The 20,938-nt window shown below is 35.3% G+C and overlaps 1 protein-coding gene and 1 pseudogene across 15 annotated transcripts; one reads left to right on the top strand and one right to left on the bottom strand.

Moving 5' to 3' along the window:
• The first annotated feature begins 4,029 nt into the window (after positions 1-4,029).
• On the top strand, positions 4,030-20,061 carry LOC112529149 (protein SUPPRESSOR OF PHYA-105 1-like). 15 transcript variants are annotated; one of them, XM_025140238.1, is made up of 12 exons: positions 4,030-4,107; positions 5,674-7,034; positions 8,788-8,945; positions 10,629-11,385; positions 11,723-11,869; positions 12,789-13,106; positions 13,205-13,264; positions 14,225-14,804; positions 16,485-16,592; positions 17,192-19,110; positions 19,409-19,465; positions 19,573-20,061. In XM_025140238.1, exons 2-8 carry the CDS (start codon positions 5,733-5,735, stop codon positions 14,417-14,419), a joined length of 2,937 nt encoding a protein of 978 aa, XP_024996006.1. In that variant the 5' UTR covers positions 4,030-4,107; positions 5,674-5,732; the 3' UTR covers positions 14,420-14,804; positions 16,485-16,592; positions 17,192-19,110; positions 19,409-19,465; positions 19,573-20,061. The 15 variants fall into 15 exon arrangements, with proteins under 15 accessions (XP_024996006.1, XP_024996012.1, XP_024996014.1 ...); XM_025140244.1 differs by having other exon boundaries at positions 17,192-18,567; positions 18,717-18,775; positions 18,913-20,061; XM_025140246.1 differs by having other exon boundaries at positions 17,192-17,725; positions 17,901-17,941; positions 18,013-20,061.
• Positions 16,974-19,082, bottom strand: LOC112529151 (annotated as a pseudogene).
• Positions 20,062-20,938: the final 877 nt, after the last annotated feature.

Below are 20,938 nucleotides of genomic sequence, written 5' to 3' on the forward strand. Positions count from 1 at the left end.
TTTATTTGTTCCAAAAAATTGTCCAAGGGTTTAATCGTTCCAAACAGTAAAGTCCATTGGGTTTTTTTGAACTTTTCCCTAAAATATAACATATTTTTATATTAAAAAATTATATTTATATTAGAAATCAACATTAAAATTATTTTATTTTAATTTTATGAAAATAGTGTAATATATTTAAGGTTAGGTGGGTGAAGCTTAGACCCAGGACCATAGGTGAGCATGTTGCTCAAGCAGTCAAGGCCAATGGTCATCATGTGGCCCAAGGAGTGGCGAGCCACTGCTGCCTGCTGTGCTGTGCTGGTCATCATGTCATGTGGCCCAAATAACAAGACACTTAATCAATAAAATAATATGATTTCTCCCATTAATAAACCTTATCTTTCTACCATTTTTAAAATGATTTCTTTATATTTATATTTATATTTATATTTAATATTACTTATCACCATTTATTGGTAAATACAATTTTGTATTTAAAATTATATTTTCATTAAATAAATACATTTTTTTTAACTTAAGCATTTCCAGTAACTATAAAATCGAGTATTATAAGCATCTTCAATAGTTATGTTAAAATAGAGATTTAGATATTTAAGTGACATTTGTTTTTAGAAGGTATTGAAGTTTGACTTAATTTCTGATTTATAAGGAATGATGTTGAATGCTGAAATATAAATCAGTTAGACTGTTTGTTTTTATGTCTGAAATCTGAATCATTCATATTGTTTCTGAAGTCTGAATCAATTATACTATCCAACTATTTAAACTATTTGTAAACTATCATCTACTTCTAACACATCCAAAAATTCAGTTGAGATACGTCAATTGATTCAACACAATAGAAAACATAAACAAAAAGTCTCATAACAACTAGAATCTATATTCATTTTGCATTAATTGTGTCAGAATTTTTTCCACTTAAACTAGCCATATATGTTTGGTCAGTGACACTCCCATGCTATTGAACTTCTTCAGCCTCATCCTCGTCATCGTCCTCTTGCTCGTTGGTTTGACCACATCAAAAAATAACTCATTGCTTAAATTTTCCTTTCGTATGAAGTTGTGAACCACAAGGCATGCGATAACGTCTTCTTGAACCTCAAGTGTAAATGGTATCATTTTTTTCAATATCGAAAAACGTGTTTTGAGGACACCATAAGAACGTTCAATAACATTTTTAAACTTTGCAAGGGAATGAATAAACTTTTCATACTTATTCATTGCTCGTTAACGACGAAAATCTCTGAGCCAATATCTAACATTACGATATGGCGCCATAAATCCTCGAGTATTTATATACGTATCATCACATAGATAATATTTATCTGAATTATTAATGTGAGCACAGTAAATATATTACCTCTAAGATCATTAATATACTTGAAGAAGGAAATGAAAATCCAATACCACCATATGTTAAAGCTTCAGACATAACTCTAAAATCATGTGCAATTTCTTCCCACCTCACAACAACAAATGTAAAAATCATGTTGAAGTCACAAATTGACAAAACATTTTGATAACATTCACCATTTCTTTGTCCTCTATATAAATGTTGTTCTTAAACAGAGACGATAACATGTATTAAAGTTCCATTAAGAACGTCAATTGATCCCTGCATTGAAGTTAGTAGTCAAAATAAATTTAGTAAAGAAAGTGATGCAACTATTATCGAATTATTATTTACCTTAAATATTCATCATAACCTCCTACACGTCGTCCATCACTAATTAGCACACAAGAAATAATTTATATATTGCATATGATGAATCATAACCTTCAACTAATTGCAAATAAGAATCACATATTGCAAAGTTGACCAAAACCAAAATAACCACAAGGGTGGTCTCTGATTGGTTTGAGCTTGGCTCCAAAGGTCAAAAGTACCAGGAGGTCTCATGTTCAAATCCAAGGAGGAATAAAAATCCCCTTGTGGCCACGGAGGTTCAAATGCGGTGACTCCGGACTATCTACAAAGCAGGTGGTCGCCCTGGGATTAATCAGTTCTCATAGCGGGTTGGATATCCAGGTTAATCAAAAAATATATTGTGAAAAGAGCTCATTCAATGATTAAACACAAAATATACATAATTGTTTATCACAAACTAATATGTCATTCTTTAAAAAGTGCCAAACAAGAAGTTCATTTGTATAAATGCAAAAAAGACTAACAGTTGATATCCTTTGTCCAAAATTGCTTATCTATTTGAGGTTTGGGATACCGACATATAGAATCTGCCATAGTTAACGGTGATACTGAATTATATTTAAGGTTCTTGTGTTATTTCTTGCTTATGACCCGTTTTATATCACTTTAACCACAAGAACAAAAGCTAAACACATCAAAGATGAACAAGAATCAAAATTAACAAAAACCCAGTTCAAATTATCAAATCGATGTAAAACAAGAAGGAACCCAGTAACCAAATCTCAAGTAAATAGAGGGATTTTGTAAATCAAATGCTGCTTGAGAACTCTAATTCATGGTTTAGAATTGTATCAGTTTAAAAATTGGAATTTCAATTAGTCTTGATCATGTCACATTTTGTCCAACTCTTTGATGAACTAATGTTGTCATTGGCAACTGCGATTGCTAGGAAATCCTCGCGAAGTTGGAATCAAAATCATATGTACTTCTCTTTGTTTACCTTTTGGAAATTGGAGGTACATCATCACTGATTTCTAATTCACACCATATTACATTTAAATCCATCAAGTCTTTTGTCGATGTTAATCAACCATTGTTGTTATTTTCCTGAAGCTTTTTCCCCCGTAATATTTGCTCATGAAGCAGTGGGATAAATTTCTTCCATTCATCAATAGTAATCTCTTGTCTTCTTTCTTATGTATGTGCCTAATTTTGGTTTATTTGGCACATTGTTTTCTTATCGTAGTGCCTCAAATTGTAATAATACTCCAACTGCTTACTTGTAACGATTTCTATTTTGCGAGTTCAACCAAATAGCAAGCTTACAATCTACTAATGACCCTGATTTGATTTACAAAATCCCTCTATGAACATAAAATTTTGGGTTTTCCATGGCAAACAGAGGCAAGATTCGATTGATTCAAAATCAAACCCAAACCCAGTAACCAAATCTCAAGTAAAATATGAACATATCAACTATTTTTTCATGAAAAGCAGTAGAAAAGAATATATGCCTTGGAAAAAGGAGATTGATAAAACGTAGAAGCAGTAGAAAAAAGGAGATCGATAACCCATCAAGAACATAAAACATTGAGAAACAAAATAAAAAGCAGTAAAAAAAGGAAATTTGAAGATCTTCAGAGGTGTGAGATGGAGAGTTATGAGATATTGAGAGATGAGAGATCGAAAGAAAAAAAGCAGTAGAAAATCTCAGAGGTGAATGATCGAGATCTTGATAGTTGAGAGAGCGATACCTGGAGAGGAGATATGGATATTAAAAGATGAGAGAGAATTTAAAGAGGTATTAAGAATCAATATACCACTTAAAATTTTAGATGAAACTCAGAGGCTTTAAGCTCTTATTTAAAAACAAACAAACGCTCTTAATACCGAAAAAGTTTAACTGAATCAGATTTCAGAGGTATTAAGAGTTAAATACCAAGAAACAAAGAAACCCTTAAAGGTATATTTTTGCTCCAACAACCATGTTACACCGTATGTTAAAATAGATAAAATAAAAAAGATAAGATAGAAAATAGAAATCTTCAAGAGAAAGAAAATAATATTTAGTTATTTCTCACGAACGAGAACATAAAAATTAAGTGTTTAAAAGAAAAAAATAATATTTTATTAAATATATTAATATAATATAATTAATGATAAAATTGATGAAGCAGAGTATCGGTTTATTTCAAAAATAAAATTTAGAATATAAAATTTTAAAGTAATACTTAAATATTTTTATTAGATTACGTGCCAAATAATAAAAAAATTAATGGGATGCGATAGGGATTCGATTAATCATAGATGGATGTTATCCTCAGATCGTATAAATGCTTGATATTTTTGTCCAAATTGAAACCAAAAAAGCTCCATGGATCACTGTGTCTTCAATATATGGATTCAGCAATGATTTGATTCCGATCAGAAGCAAATAATTTGAAGTTGATCAAAAGGTATGAAAGCTTATCCAGTGTGTGGCGATCTGTTAAACGTTTGATATATGCTGTTTTTTATCTTTGATTTTATGTTCTGATCACAATTAGATTACCTTTTATTTGTATTAATTTTGTTTTGGAGTTCGGTTTTTCGATTATTTTATGGGCATGATATGATCGTATTTTATTTCTTTATAAGCTGCAATTTTACAGAATATTTTGGTATGTAAAGGTCTTGGAATTCTGAAAAGCGGGTGTGTTGTTCAAAATTCAAAATGGAGAAGTTTAATGTTTTTGTAGGATTTTTCTTGTTTAATATAAGCTGCTACTTGTAGATTTTGTAAGCAACATTGTAGTATTTGGAAGGGAAATGTAGGTGTAGATCAAGATAAAATTAGCAATTTGCAAGGCTTTTGCTTAATTTTTGATAAGTTTTGTGTAAAAATCAGTATAATTATTTGATAGTCTTGGGATTTCCAGCTTTGTTGATTAAACTATTTGTAAAGGATTGCAAGCCAGTTTGGTGAAGTAAAGATCGGTGTCGATTAAAGATTTGTTTTCATGCTGGCCTTTTTGTTTAATACTTCTTTGGTTAAGAATTACATATCTAGTTTGATTTAGAAAGTCAATTGTGAAATGTAAAATTCAAATTTGATACTAAGTGTTACATCTCATAGATAGAATTAAGGCCCTAAGGCAGCATTTGATACGTGGACCGGAGTGGACAAGACAAAAATTGTCCGTCTGGTGTTTGGTATGACTAAGGTTTGATAGGACAGGAAAGTTACCTCTAAAAATTGTTTGATGATTTTATATAATCATGTAATACTTGTAAATGACACAAATCAAGTAATAGTTAAATAATTTATTTTATAAACATTTTTACACAATTTTCATATACATAAATACATACATATATAATAGTACCAAATTTGGATGAAGAATTTGGTATAATTGATGTTAGTTCAGAAAAACTTTGTGCATACGAAGGAAAAGCTATGTTTTATTTGGTTTGGAAGATCGTTACGAACTGGCGGAGGCGCGGTAGTGGTTGTTGCAGCAATATCAGTACCTGCATCTGTATAACATGCTACTTGACAAGGAAAACTACTTATGAAACTCATTGTTTCTGATGGTTAAGTGAATATAGATCAATTTCAGTTGTAGAATATTGGTCATTGATTTGTAAAAGTCGGAATTTTTGTATACACTCTAATTCATGAAATGAGTGTGTATATTTAAGGTTTACTTTCTTAGGGTCAGGTTCAGGGAAAAACCGCAAAAAAGGAAGAAAAACTGAGGAACACCTTGATAACCTTTCATCAGGACGGTATGCACATGTGCGTACAAGTAATTTGTAAGCATTTTTTCCTGTAGCACATGTGCATAGCATGCACACGTGCATAAAAACCAAGAAACAACTTCAATTACTTGTATGCACATGTGCATACCGTCCAGATGAATGGTTAACAGGGTGTTCCTCAGTTTTTCATTTTTTTGGAGGTTTGTCCCTGAACCTCCCTCTACTTTCTTATCTATTCATGTATGATGATTAAGTAATTATTGTAATCCTGATTTGGGTAGGTCTGTCATGAAAGCTACTTTCTACCTGGTTGAGTGAGTCTCTTTCCTTCTGCTTTGTGATGGAAGAAGATGATGGGAAAATGGAAATGGACAAGTTGGAAATACTTGGTAATCATATAGATGTTGAAACTTGTAACTTGGAATCACAGAGGTTTAGCACAATGGCCAGTATGAATAGGCATGGTGAAAGTTCAAGGCAAGCTGATACAAGACCCATTCGCATAAGTGATACTGGATTCTTGGGTAATGAGACAAATGCGAGAAATTATAGCCTTCTGAACCCAAATATTGCAAGCAGCTCGGGCACAAGGGAGTATATTAGGCAAGGCTCAAGGTATAACTTTCCTAATTTGGTAAGGGCTAGCAGAAGTAATCCATGTGGACATTTCGGTTCCCAGGAAGGGGAACCGACATTGATGGTTTCTCAAAAAGACTTGTCAAGTTTGTCTTTAGATCCTGCAAATGGTAAAGCTTGGTGGGCTAATCAAGATCCAAAAGAACAACCATCTGATAGCCTTCCACTTAGGGATAAGAGGTTGAAGGTATCAAGCTCAGTGAACTTCTCTGATTTTGTTGTTAGGCAATCTACAAGGGGCATGGGGATTCTGTGTGAAAGTGCAGGCATTACTAATGAGTTCAATGCTGCAGAAATGACTCAGGATACTGACAAAAAGGATCTCATCAGCAGAATGACTACTGATATATCGTTAGATTTAAGTGGACAAAATGTTGATTTTCCTCAAGAAACTTCCAACAAAGGAATTCCAGAACCATATATCCAAGGGATGAGCTTGAGGAAGTGGCTAAAGAACAGTTCTATTGAGGTGAATAAAGCTGAGAGGCTGCAGATATATAGGCAGGTTGTTCAGACTGTCGATATGGCACACTCTCAAGGAAACGCCTTGCAAGGTTTATGGCTTTCAAGTTTTATTTTGTTGCCATCAAATGAGATCATTTACTTTGATTCTTCAACTGAAGACAAAGTAATGACTATTACAGACCAAAATAATGGTCGGAAGTGGGGGTTTGAACAGGGAAGTAGTATCAACTGTCAATTAGATGTGAAGCAGCAAAAGGCTGAAGACATCATGAACCAAATAGGAGAAAAATTACATTCAAGTACACATCAAGCCACTAACAGCAAATTTTTGGATAAGCTTAATTCCAGAAGTCAAGGTCTGCATGGTCTGCATTTTAATCATGGACATGGTGCTCAAAATAATAGAAAACATAAGCCAGGGCCAGAGTCGTATTCTGTAGATGTTGAACTGGAAAAGAATTGGTATGCTTGTCCAGAGGAGCTCTATGGGAGGGATCTATTATCAGCAAATGTCTATAGCCTCGGCATTCTCTTGTTTGAGGTAAGAACTGAGAAGACTGTTCTCTTTCGTTGTCATATATTCTTGTCCATCTATTTTTATTTGTGGTTCTTGAAATTTTACTCCATATCGATATCAATGCTTCTAGTTGCAACAAAGCAATAGTTAGTACATGCATTAAAGCTTTTAAAATCTGCTTAAAGCTACTTTCAGTTATAGTTTCCATGCTACAAATGTTTTTCATGTGTAAGCTATCTCTTCTTGATCTTGGAGTTTCAGTGACATGTTCCCAATAATGATTGTTGCATCTATCTCAACATACACACAGTCACACATCAATAGCTAAGGGGCTGTTTAGTTGGTTTTCCATTAAGTCCTGTATGGATAAGGTTGTCTGTGTGGATTAGTTTATCTGTATGCATTATGAAGGTTTTTGTTTGGGAGGGATTTTCTTAGATGGAAGGAACACATTTTTTGATTGGGAGTGGCAGGTTTAGGAAAAACTTGACTTTCTGCATAAAACTCCTCCTTAGAAGCTTACTGAACAAGCCACTTTCTATATAATTAAGCCACTACCAAACAATCATGTATAGATCATTGAATAAGCTGTGAGTCCCATTAATCTCATTAAGCTGCCAACAAATGGCCCTAAGTTTACCTTTCCTTGTGGCCCACAGTGGCATACTCCCAGCAGCGGTTGCATTTGTATCTTGATAGCATTGCCCCAGTCAAGCCATTGTGACAGGACAGAGGGGTATGTTGCTTGCCAACTGAGGTTCTAGTGATGTAGGATTTTCCACCTCCCATGAGCTGAATGATGAAAGCCATTTTCTGTATAAGTTTGAACATGCACAATTTTGAGTGGACTCATTTCTTATGGCACATTACTTGTTGAACCATGTTTCTTTTGGGACTGTTAGTTCTTGAAGGTTCTATGACAAAGCGATACAATAATGTAAAACAAACAAATAATCTATGAAACTTGCGTAACAAAATCGATTCAAACAAGAATCGTGTACCTTCTTGATGAAGAATATCACGAATTGAAGTAGATAAAATAAATAGAGGCCTGCTTTTGCAGTGTCCTAAGTTGAAATTTCGTCCTCAATCATGCTTGGTTCTGGACGTCATCTAGAGGATACAACTATCCGATTGGCTTGTGGCACGTCAATTTAATCCCATCAAATTGATAATATGCTCATTAGAAAGCAATGGAGAATTGGAGAGAAAATGGAGGGAATTTTCATGTGTTAAAATGGAGGGAATGGTAAGGTATTTACAGCTTTGCACTGCCAACTGAATTCAACAGTCAGAAACCGCCAGAAAGCATTGGGAGTTTGGGCGCAGGTTTACCCGCGTGGTAACTCGCATTATGTCTGTTTTCATCGACAACAAACGGAGACCAAGGGCGGGTTTTGGTGCGAGTTAAGCCGTGTGGTAACTCGCATTAGACTCTGTTCCAATTATATCATTAAATATTTATCACACCCTCACTGAATACCAATGCAAACCGTTTCCTTGGGCTTTTCTCCATTTTAATAACTAGTGTGGTTTTAGGCTTATAAACCCACAAAAATTCTAAAGGTTTTCCTATGTGGGACTAGCACTAGTCTAATACCCAACAGAAGGGTGATTTTTGTTTCTTTCCCCTTGCCAGGAAGACCTTTGAGTGTATGAACCACCGACTTGCCCCCAAATACAGTTGTGATACCTTTATTTAGTGATATAGCTTTGATTCAAGGAAACAATGCTGTTTATTTATGATCTTAGACTGACTTGATCTTTTCCCCACCAGTTACTCTGCTCATTTGTATCACTAGAGATGCATTCTGCAGCGATATCAGATTTACGTAACCGGATCCTTCCACCAAGTTTTATTTCTGAAAATCCACAGGAAGCTGGGTTCTGTTTATGGCTGCTTCATCCTCAGCCTTCATCTCGGCCAACAACAAGGTATTTCTGCTTAAACATTTTATTGGTCAACTGCATAGTATAGAAACTTTTATTTAGTAATCTTCTTTAGCCTAAGAAGGGTACTTTAGCAGCATGATTTCCAAGGACATTAAGGGGCTGTTTGGTTGGTTTTCCACTAAGCGTGTATGGATAAAACTGTCTATGTGGATTAATCTGTCTGTATAGATTGGGAAGATTTTTGTTTGGGAGGGTCTTCATAAATGGAAGGAGCATGTTTTTTAATTGGAAGAGACAGGTTTGGGAAAAAACTTGGCTTTCTGCATAAAGCTACACCTAAAAGCTTACTGAATAAGTCACTTTCTATATCATTAAACCACTACCAAACAATCACGTATAGCTAACCAAATAAGTTACGAGTCTCATGCTCTAAGACACCATGGTCTGCAATGCCATCAGACCCTTGAACAGTAAGGAGTCCCTCAGTGTTTTAGTGTTTCTAGTTATTATTTCATGTCCATGCTACTTATTAATGCTTTTGTTCTAGTGTGGTGAATCTCAACTACTAGATTGTTTCCTGTCCATGCTGTTTGTTAATATTTTCCCATTCACAAAGTTATTCAACATAGTAAAGAGAGCAAAAAACCTTCAGATGTGCTAGATGGAGGCCTCTATCCTTTTTAAGATGAAAGCTCTAGTTAAGTTCTCCCCGGGTCAAGGATAAACTTTGGTAGCAACCGGCCTTATGTTAGGGACTTCCTGTCAAGATTTGACTTAAACATACCAAGTCAAGTCTCACCTCAGGTTAAATTGGTTCGACCAGACAGCCAAGATCACTTCGTCAAACTTGGTAACTACTTGTATGTAATAGTACTACAAAACATATGCTGATAGTACTAATTGGTGATAAAACTATCATAGACTTGTTTTAAGTACAGGAAATTCTACGTTTGGCATTCAAACCCCGAGGAGGACAGTTATTTGAGATATAGGGAGTATAATAGATGAATTAATATCTCAATTTACTACTTAAACTGTAAATACTCTCTCTCTATTAAGTCATCGCTTATTCAAATGCTTAAACTTGTAGACATATGACCACTTTCTCTTCCTGCTAGAAATGGTTTCGTAATTGTATGTAAGCCAAACATACTGCAAATTTCATGTATAAAATACTCCCTCTGTCCCAAATTAAGTGTCCACATTTCTATTTTAGTTTGTCCAAAATAATTGTCCACTTTCAAAAGTAAGTTTCCACTTTTTTCTACCCTTAATTATGAGATTGAGAAAGTTTCTCTCTCTATTATCAAGGGTAAAATGTGTCATTTAGTTATTTAAAAAGTGTAATAATTACATATTTCTAAAACTATGTGTCATTTTCATTGTGGACATTTATTTTGGCACGGAAGGAGTATAAGGGAAGCATATGCAAGCAGCTTCAACCTTGCCAGCTTAGCCTTGATATTATGTCAAAGTGATCGACTCATCTAAAGCTTAAGGTGGATCTGGTGGGGGACAAATATGCTTCAATTTTTCAGACTTAAGTTTGCATGCACATTTCACATTAGAAAATATACTACCATCGAGCATATTTTGTGGTATGAGTTTTGTTAATTAATAGCTAGATCAGTTTAAAGCAGGTGATATCATTTGAATATAACAGGACTTTTTGTTTGGTCCATGTTTTGATGTACTTGGTAATATAAGAAATTTTATTTGTATCAGGGATATCCTGCAATCTGAATTATTAAGCGGAACCAAAGAGGTGTACTTCAAGAGCAATCTTTCTTCAATCGTTGACAAGAATGAAGATGTCGAGTTTGAGATTTTACTTGATTTTCTAATTTCACTGAAAGAACAAAAGGAAAAGCATGCTTTGGAGTTATGTGGAAATATACAGTTCTTAGAAACTGATATAAAGAATTTTCAGCACGAAAATGTATTGAGAATGTTCTATGATTCAGACATTTTGGAGGAAAGGATGAAGACATATATCAGTCAGCTTGAAAGTGCTTATTTTAGTAAGAAGTCCCAACTCCAACTTCCTGATACTGTCTCTAATGGAAGAAATGACCTGGACTTGTTAGGGAATCGTGAAAGGTGCTCTTTGGATCCAGTTGGAGTCAAAGAACCTACCATGAAAGAGAAGTATGTTGGTTTCACCGATGATTTTTTGAATAGTATATGCAAATTCATAAGATATAGCAAGTTTGAGGCATGTGGTACGCTAAAAATGGGTAATCTTCTGAATTCTGCGAATGTAATTTGCTCTTTGAGCTTTGATCGTGATGAGAACTACATTGCTGCTGCGGGTGTGTCAAAGAAAATCAAGATTTTTGACTTCGATTCACTTTTACATGATTCTATCGATGTCAATTATCCTGCGGTTGAGTTGCTGAACCAATCTAAGCTTAGTTGTGTTTGTTGGAACAAGTACCTCAAGAATTGTTTGGCATCAGCTGATTATGAAGGTGTGGTTCAGGTATGTGTTTCTTGCTTTATGGAAGTTAAGTTGTGAAATATATAATATTTTCCTAGCGGGTTTGAGCATTTCCTTCTCTCTCATAATTCCATGTGCTTGTCACTCTTGCAAAGTTGATTCGTTGTCATTCAGACTGTCCATTCAGAATAGTTACCAAACAACCATATTTCATTTTGCACTATATCATACAGAGCCTCTTAATCATTCTGACCACTTTAGTCATTCTGCATTAGACCATTCAAGAACTGCCAAAAAGCCCCTTAGTTTCTAACGTCTAACTTTTATGTTTCTTCGTTTTCACAACATGATCTCACTAAACAACATAGTTGGACCTCAGGTTTGGGACGCATTCACTGGTCAAGGATTATCTCATTATAGAGAACACCAAAGGAGGGCTTGGTGTGTTGAGTTCTCTCATGTGGATCCCACACAATTTGCAAGTGGAAGTGATGATTGTTCAGTGAAGTTATGGAGCTTAAATGAGGTAATTCTCTGTCAGACTATTTGAGTAAATAACTTCGATGATCAAGAAAATGCACCAATACAGCACGGACTTGCAAAATCTGGGAGGTTGTATGGCTGAAGGACAATCGAATTTTGAAGGGAAAAACACTTTCATTTTGATAGATACTCATAGAACAGATACAAAGGCAAATATACACACCGAGGGAGGTTCCGGGGAAACCCCCAAAAAATGAAAACTGAGGAACACCCTGGTAAGCATTCATCCGGACAATATGCACATGTGCATAGCGGAAAAATTGCTTACAAATTACTTGTATGCACATGTACATAGCATCCAGATGGACGGTTATCAGGGTGCTCCTCATTTTTTTGTGGTTTTCCCCTGAACCTAACCCTATACACATAACACAAAGTAGCACATATCTTAAGAATGCAATCAATGATTACAAGCATTTACTAAGATGGAGAAATGATGGTAGTAGAACATGAATAGGGTGTAGACTACCATAACACATGACATGCATCCATGTCTTAATTGCAACCTTATGGTATATATGTGCATAAAATTCCCAGTTAATGTCATTTAATGAATGATATCTATTCCATGTCTCTTATAGTATCAAATTTTTTTGACGGTTCACATAGAAAAAACAGCCATGTTATCTGCTGTGATTTCTGCAAAAGGCTACTGTTGCCTACCCAACAGCCACTTCCGAAATTAACCTTGTTTAGAAATATTACTAAGAATAACACTGAAGGGCCACTATTGCCTGCTAGTCAACTACTTTCTCAGTTAACCATGTTTCTTGATTTTCTTTGAAGCATAAAAGGGTGAAAAATATAATATATACCTGAATACGACTTTAAGTCTGAAATCCATATGCCATAAATCATTAGAAAGCCAACTTACAGAACTTTGAATGTCACTGTTTGTACAGAAAACTTCAACCTGCACGATCAGAAGTGCTGCCAATGTCTGTTGTGTTCAGTTCTCTTCACGTTCCTCACATCTATTGGCCTTTGGATCTGCTGATTACAAGATTCATTGTTATGATCTTAGACATACAAGAATTCCCTGGTGCACATTAGCCGGCCATCAGAAGGCGGTAAGCTATGTGAAATTTTTGGGTTCAGATTCGCTCGTTTCTGCATCCACTGATAACACACTGAAGCTTTGGGACCTGAAGAAAACTAGTTTAGAGGGGCTTTCCACTGATGCTTGCTGTGTGACCTACAGGGGTCATACTAACGTGAAGGTAGACACCCTTTGTGCCAAATTTTCAAGCATCTAACGGGTTTTAATAAATTATCTAATGAGCATCTTTTAGATCTGATCCTTCCCTTTTCTCCCTAGAACTTTGTTGGTTTATCTGTTCTGGACGGATATATAGCGTGTGGTTCTGAATCCAATGAGGTATTATTGCTACCGAAACCATTCCAATTTGATTACATCATATTATTTTGCCTATCATGTCTTTTAGGGTGCGTTTGGTATCCAGACAGGACAGGACAAGACAGAACAAAACAGTTGTTCAACATTTGGTAAGACAAAACTGTATAGGACAGAACAGATAAAATGACTAATTTACCCCTGATAAATTGTTTGTATATTTTATAATTTGATTAATTTATGTAATTTATTAAATTATAATAAAATAAATATTTTCTATAGCAAAATATATCATTAGAAATTTTTCGTCAACACGATTAAAATGACACAAAAATGAAAAGTTTATGTAGTTTTCAGCTTTTATTTTATACCTTTCTAATATATATATATATATATATATATATATATATATATAATTATAACATTTAATAAATTACATAAATTAATCAAAATATAGAAACCACATAAAAATAATATTTTGAGGACAGTAAAAAGAAAGCTTAAAGAGCATAAAATACAATAATAAAATTTAAAGAATGAATAAAATGTAAACAGTGAGGCGTTTATGATGTTTTAAAAGAGAATTAAGTTTTATTTTGAGGTTATATTGGTAAAATAGTGGTCTGTTCCACCTTGTTTTACGGGGTGGGGATGGAACAAGCCTGTTCCACTCTGTTCCACAGAAAGGTCTTGCCAAACATGGAACATTAATCCCTAATCTGTCCTGTCCAGTGTACCAAACGCACCTTTACAGAATTGAGGATTGACTGGGATGTTCCTTACTTGGTCTCACTGGAACTCGGAGGACTTCTGTGCCTACTTCTCATAATGGAACATTTTCTTGTTTTCAAAAGCATGGTGACAACCTTACTATCCATAATCTAATTTATTTGGAGAGATCACGATTCACGAGTATGTGAGTCGCTTGTGATTGAAGTTCATTTTGAAACTCAGCCAGTGCTTAATGGTTTCTTTTCTTTTCAGGTTTATGCTTATCATAGAAGTTTCTCAATGCCTATTATTTCCTACAAGTTTGGATCTATTGATCCCATAGCTGGTGATGAGAATGGTGATGGCAATGCACCACACTTTGTTTCCAGTGTTTGCTGGAGGGAGAAAACAAATATGATCGTTGCTGCCAATTCAGGTGGAAGTATAAAAGTGCTTAAAATGTTGTGAAGAGCAACTATGAGCACTAATACTATAATCAGAGCATCCCAAAGGAAGTACCTTCAGTCGTTGTTATAAGCAACTAATGCAGAAATGACCCATAAAGAAGTTCCAACAGGCAATGACATTTTTCAAATAACTAATTTGTGTACGAAAATATGGGCGTGAATGCTCCAAGACTAAATGATAGCCAGAAAATCTTTCACAATATTACAAGCAACACCCTATCTGTTGGTTATACTTTCCTCCTAGGAATTGGGAGAGGGCTCTTACCACATGAGTAAAATCATGGTGGGATGCTTTAGCTGTGTAATTGAGGTATGAGGGCTTCGACCTTTGAGCAAAATGGCTCTTCTTTCCCTGGTAAAGCAATCAGTTGGGCTTCTAGTTTGAGGTATGCAGCCTTCGACGTTTAAGTTCACTCTTTATTCTTATTTGTTTGTGAGCGTCTTCTTCTAGTTTTCATTTTGCACTATTCTCACAGCTTACTAAGGGCTTGTTTGTTAGCAGCTTAATGAGTTTAATGGGACTCGCAACTTATTGGGTCAGCTATATATGAGTGTTTGGTAGTGTCTTAATGATATAGAAAGTGGCTTATTCCTTTTAGAGGGGAGCTTTATGCAAAAAGCCAAGTCTTTTCCCAACCTGCCCCTCCCAATGAAAAAGCACGCTCATTCCATCTATAACCCCCCCCCAACCAAACAAAAACCTTCTCAATCTATATAGGCAGATTAATCCACACAGACAACTTTATTCATATAGGACTTAATGGAAGATCAACCAAACAGCCCCTAAGGCTTTAGTTGAATATCCTCTTAGTTTGCCCATCAATGAAATTTAAGATTAGTTTTGTGAACTTGTCATGTTGAAATTTAAGAATCAAATGTTTAGCTTTATCGTTAATGCTAGTATCTGACCATTGAACTATGATGCTACATTTTAGACACTTTATTACATGCTCAAAGGGAGATTAGACGAAAACAGGAAAATACTCCCACCATCCCATGAAAGTTGCAACATTCCGGGGATGCCCTTGAAAATTTTCCTTTTCTGGAAAAAATGCATGTTAATTAACTTACCTATTTACTCATTCCCATTATTACAAATAAATTGATGATACTGGTTTGGTTCCACAAGACTTTCTTGTTTGTCTTTGTCTTTGTCGAAGGATATTTTAGATAATTGACAAATAGTCATCTATCATATCATTCATTGTAGAATGCTATATAGTTATGGTTACTTTGCAAGTTCTTCAGGTTTCTTGGTGATTTGTGATAGTTGAGCTATTCTAAATTCTTGAAGAACACCCCGATGATATTAAAGTCAAACACTTCATTGCTAACTTGGCCACTGTATTTCCTTAATTCTCTATCTTAATTTTGCAAAGAAGTGCTATTTGTAATGGATGTTATTATCATCTACCATATCGTTCTACCCTTTTGAAATCATAAATAATCATTCTTTTAATTTCTGAAAATTCTTACTATTTTGTATGCATTTTTTCATTGGTAAAAGGAACATTTTATTGTAAAGTGTGAAAAAGGATCATGCAATTCTGATGACACATGCCCAAACAACTCAACGTGAAAATGCTCTAGGATAACCTATGCAGTTTTAGGGCCTAGCAGTTTAATTAGCTTAGTGGCACTTGCAACTTATTCGGTCATCTATACATTTGTTTGGTAGTGGCTTAATGATATAGAAAGTGGCTTATTCAGTAAGCTTCTAAGGAGAGCTTTATGGATAAAGCTTTTTTCTCCAAACCTGCCCTTCCCAATTAAAAAAAACGCTCCTTCCATCTATGAAAAAACCCTGCCAAACAAAAACCTTCTCAATCTGTACAGACAGATTATTCCACACAAACACCTTTATCCATACAGGAATTGATGAAAAACAAACCAAACAGGTTAGAACAAATGCCTTTCAATTTCTTCACTTTATACAACTCTTGTTCCATAAATCATTTTGCTCTATTGAAGTTTCATAATCCCAGAATTTGATGTACATTTTGTTGGATTTTATTGAAGTCCAGGTAAGCTCGGAATCTGACAAGTGTCCTTTCGATGTTCTTCAGTTTGCAGGATTAGACGGTTGGGTTTCATAATTCATCCTTTTTCCCTGGAGAATACAATGGTGGGGGTTTAGATCGTCCTCTTGGAGTCCCTTTGGAATCAATTTAATAGTAAGAATTCTACAAATATATATACTTATCGGGGAGGTTCAAACGAGAACCATAAATATTTTGAGAACCACGAGAACCAATGTATGCATTGATGCATCTACTTTGTCAAAATATGTATTTTGTCAATGAGTATATTCATCAATTCATATCTACTATGTATGGAGGTATATATGAATTGATGTATATAATCGCTGAACTTCATAGGTTCAGGTTCAGTAGAAAACCGCAAAAACATGAAGAATTGAGGAACACCCTGGTTACCATTCATCTGTACGGTTTGCACATGTGCATACTAGTAATTTGTTTGGTATGCACATGTGCATAACATGACACATGCGTAAAGACCATGAAACATCTTCAATTCCTTGTATGCACATGTGCATACCGTAAAGATGAACAATTATTAGGGTGTTCCTCTGTTTTTCATTTTTTGGGGGTTTTCCTCTGAATGTCACTCTATATATACTGGTTCTCACGGTTCTCAAAATGTTTATGGTTTATGATCATATATCATTTGAAAGAAGAAGAACCTGGTTGTTTCTTGACTATTAGATCGTTCGATCTCTTTGCTGACATGGATATCTTGGTTAAAATTTCAGGTTGAAAGACGGACTTTCTCCGGGATACTCTGTCATCTATCTCTGTTGACATGGATTTCCTTGGTGGAACTTTGGGCAAAAAAGGATTCCTTTCAGAGATTGAGTAATCCACAACTGAGTTATCATCCTCTTCGCTTACTGATTCCGAAATTTCTCTCTGACTTGCATTTGACCTTTCTTTTTCCGCCACTCTATATGCAAACATTTGGAACGGGTTCTGTGACAATGGAAAGACATTATTATTACCCCAAGACGGGAATTTCTTGAGAAGCCCGGCTTCTGTTTCACAGTAATCCACTATTGGTGTTGGCGAATCCGGATTGTTGTGATCAGGGTTCAACAGTAAAAACCGCTTGATGTAGCGAAGAATCCTGCATATTGACGAAAAGCTTGGCCTTTGATTAGGATCAGCGTGCCAACATCTTCGTGTCAAGTTTGTGAGATATTTCGGGGTATGGAAAGGGAAAAGCGGCCTCTCTCCTGCTCTAATGTTTCGGCTCATTTTATCCCCTTGAAGATGGTTGTCCTCGAAAGGTACTTTTCCCGTTAAAGGCTGAAAACAAATCATCCCGAAACTTTAGACATCGGATTTCTCCGTGAATTTGCATTTCCAGTTGTTTCCCAATTGTTCTTGTTCAGCTAATATCTCGGGAGCATACCAGATGAACGACTGTGTTTCATTCTGATTTGTTTGCGTTATTGATATCAGACTGATTGAAGATGATACCCCAAATCCTGAAACTTTTGCATGTAAGTATCCATCCGTGGATGCATTTCTTGTTTTTACAAGAATGTTCAAAGGGTTTAACTGACCATGATAGATCCCTTCGGAATGGAGATACTCCATTCCTCGTGCGATTTGAATCATAAGATCAACCGCTGCCGAAGGAGAAAATGGGAATCGTTTTTGGTTGGCGTAAATCTCTTTGATATAGCTCAAAAGATCGCGGTTCATGAGTTCCATAACGAGAAAAAACTTTCTTTTCATCATCGATGAATCCACAAAAGAAATGCATTACGTTAGGATGCGAAAGAGAGAATCCTCGAGAAATTTCGGGGTTTATTTCTTCTATATCTCCATGGAACTGCCGCAGAAGAAAGCTCGCACCTCGCCATTGAATCTCCTTGTATTCCCGACCACTCCCTAATCTCCGTCTAGTATGGTAATCTTTTGAATTCAATAGAATCGAGCACGGCAGCAGCTTTAGCTTTCGATCCAACGGCCCAGATTCGCTGAAATTTGTCGAAATTATATCAATAAGTTGCTGACCAAGCTTTGTGCTTGAGTTTTTTCTCTTAATCATCTGACTAAGAAGAACCCATCTATCTTCTTCCCAAACGGAATCGATCTGTTTGCATAAATCTTGCGAAACCAGGTACTCTTTCTCGAATCTCCACTGAAATACCTTCGGATCTTGACAATCTTTTCGATATTTCATCGCATAAACTAACCGTCTCTTTTGCATCTCGTCTGGGTCCCACCCGGATAATTCTCCGGCCATCTCAATCGCTTCGATGACAACAGGAACGCATGAAAGAAGATTATGGATGTGAAACTCGACACAATCTTTGTTCTGGTAAAACGTAATCACATGTACCCATCTGTCTTTCGGTTCTAATGATTGCCGGATATATATCTCGATTTCATTAAAGATCCTATGGAGCTCCTTTAGTGGCTGCTCGATTACCTTCCATTTTGTTTGCTTCTCTTTGAATATCAGATTTCACTTCATCTCTTTGGCTACTGATTCGTATGCAAGACCGAGCATATCGAGCAGTAAACAACAATGGCGGCGGTTTATCTGGATTTCATCCCGGAAAACCATCAACGCCTTCAGACTTCTGGCAACTTCTCCGATCTGCCTGAATTGCTCCATAATTTCCAGCCGGAAATACAAGGGAAATGTCGCCGGAATCAGGTAAAGATGCTAGCTTTTGTCCCTTTCTAAGAGCAATTCGAGATCTGAGATTAATGTTTCTGGGATTACTTCATATCTTCTTTTTTTTGTATGAGGCAAAAATATCTTCCATGACAAAAATCCAGATGCAAATCATCAAGATTTGGTCAAATTTGATGAAGATTTGTTGGTCAACATCAAAGATTTTCTGAATTTTTTTGAATGAATTATTCTTTTTTTTTTTGCCCGTTTCTTGCCGAAAACCAGAAGAATGAATTTATCCCCATCTCCATGGACTTTGATACCTAGCATTTGGCAGCTTCAATGGCCGTTAATGGCGATTTCATTGTGTTTTATACATTTTCCCGCCAATTTGGTTAGTTTTTTAGTTTTGATAAATTACTAGAAGCACCCTTCTGGTTATCAAGATTTTACACTTCAGTCCCTGAAGATAGACTAACAATCCTACATGGTTTCGTATAGGTAGACGGTTCGAGTAAAATTCACTAGAGTTGATATTGGACATGGATACGTTAGCCTTTGATTGGGTTTGATCTTGATTTGAGAAGTCGGAGTGAAGAGGAAGCAACCAAGAATACGATCTTCCATTCATCTTATCTTTGGACTCTGATTCTAACTCTTATGTTGTGTAAATCAGTTGGGGTGAAATCTTTCGTGGCTAGGAAACAAGATTAAGAGTTTTTGAGCGTAAGAAGCTTGTATCAGGCTCATGGAAGAACAATATGTCTAGAACTTACACAAAGAGATGAGGGTTCAACCTTATTGTGTGAGTTACAATTCATTTGAAGATTGAGCTTCTTGTGGTTACTGAGCTTTAATGCCAACTATTTAGCGAGTCACTGTGTACCTGATTTTCCAATAGAGCTGTGTAAGTTGGTTTGAGGGTTGCTGGTTACAAATACTTTTTGCACAAACTTGAGTATGAGTTGAGCTTATGTCTCGTTTCAAATCAAGCTCGTGTGTATGTTGCAGTCGTTTGATGGGTCCTCGGAGTTGCCAGAAAACGGCTTATTTGTATTTGGAAGATGCTATAAGGTTTTTTTTTTTTTTTTTTTTTTTTTTTTTTTTTTTTTTTGTCTTTAAAGTATACATGCAATACCATAGACATTAGGATTGAACAAAAACAATTTAACCAAAATGTCGTGCATCAAGTAGTCAAAATTCCGTTTATATGGGTTTTGTATGTTGGGTTGAGTACAAGGTTAGAAGACGCTAGAGCTACTGATGCGATGGAGCTAATTGTGCGTGTTTTGTAGAGAATAGCCTTTTTTCAATGAAGACTTTTGCTACCTTCAACTGCACCGACATTTGTTTACCTACTTGTATTACATAACTGCAACTTTAAGAATTAATGAATGTGAAGCCGACTAAACATGTGTGAAATGTGGTAGGTGAAGGTCCGTTTCCTTTGGTCACTATACATATTATTGAAGTTCCATTTATTTACAAAAATGTCAGTGTTTTTGTGAAACATTAGATAAAGAAACCATCAAAAGCCTCTAAAATGTTATCACATGGTGAGTTTGGTATACTCGACATGACATAATTGAACATGAATCATTGTTTTATGTTTGGAGACATTTTTTATGGAATATACATGATCAGAGTGGAACAAAATGGAACAAACCTGTTCTACCTCTATCATATGGAACAAGGTGGAATAAACTTGTGTTTTACTAATATAACCTCAAAATAAAATTTAATTTTTTTCTAAAACATCAAATGGATCTCCTTTTTACATTTGATTCATTTTTTAAATTATATTCATTGTATTTTATGTTTTTCAAATTTTTATTTATTATTTTTATATGTTTTCTATATTTTTATT

The sequence above is a fragment of the Cynara cardunculus genome (genome assembly GCF_001531365.2).
Source record: "Cynara cardunculus var. scolymus isolate 2C chromosome LG 16, CcrdV1, whole genome shotgun sequence".
Lineage (NCBI taxonomy): Eukaryota > Viridiplantae > Streptophyta > Magnoliopsida > Asterales > Asteraceae > Cynara > Cynara cardunculus.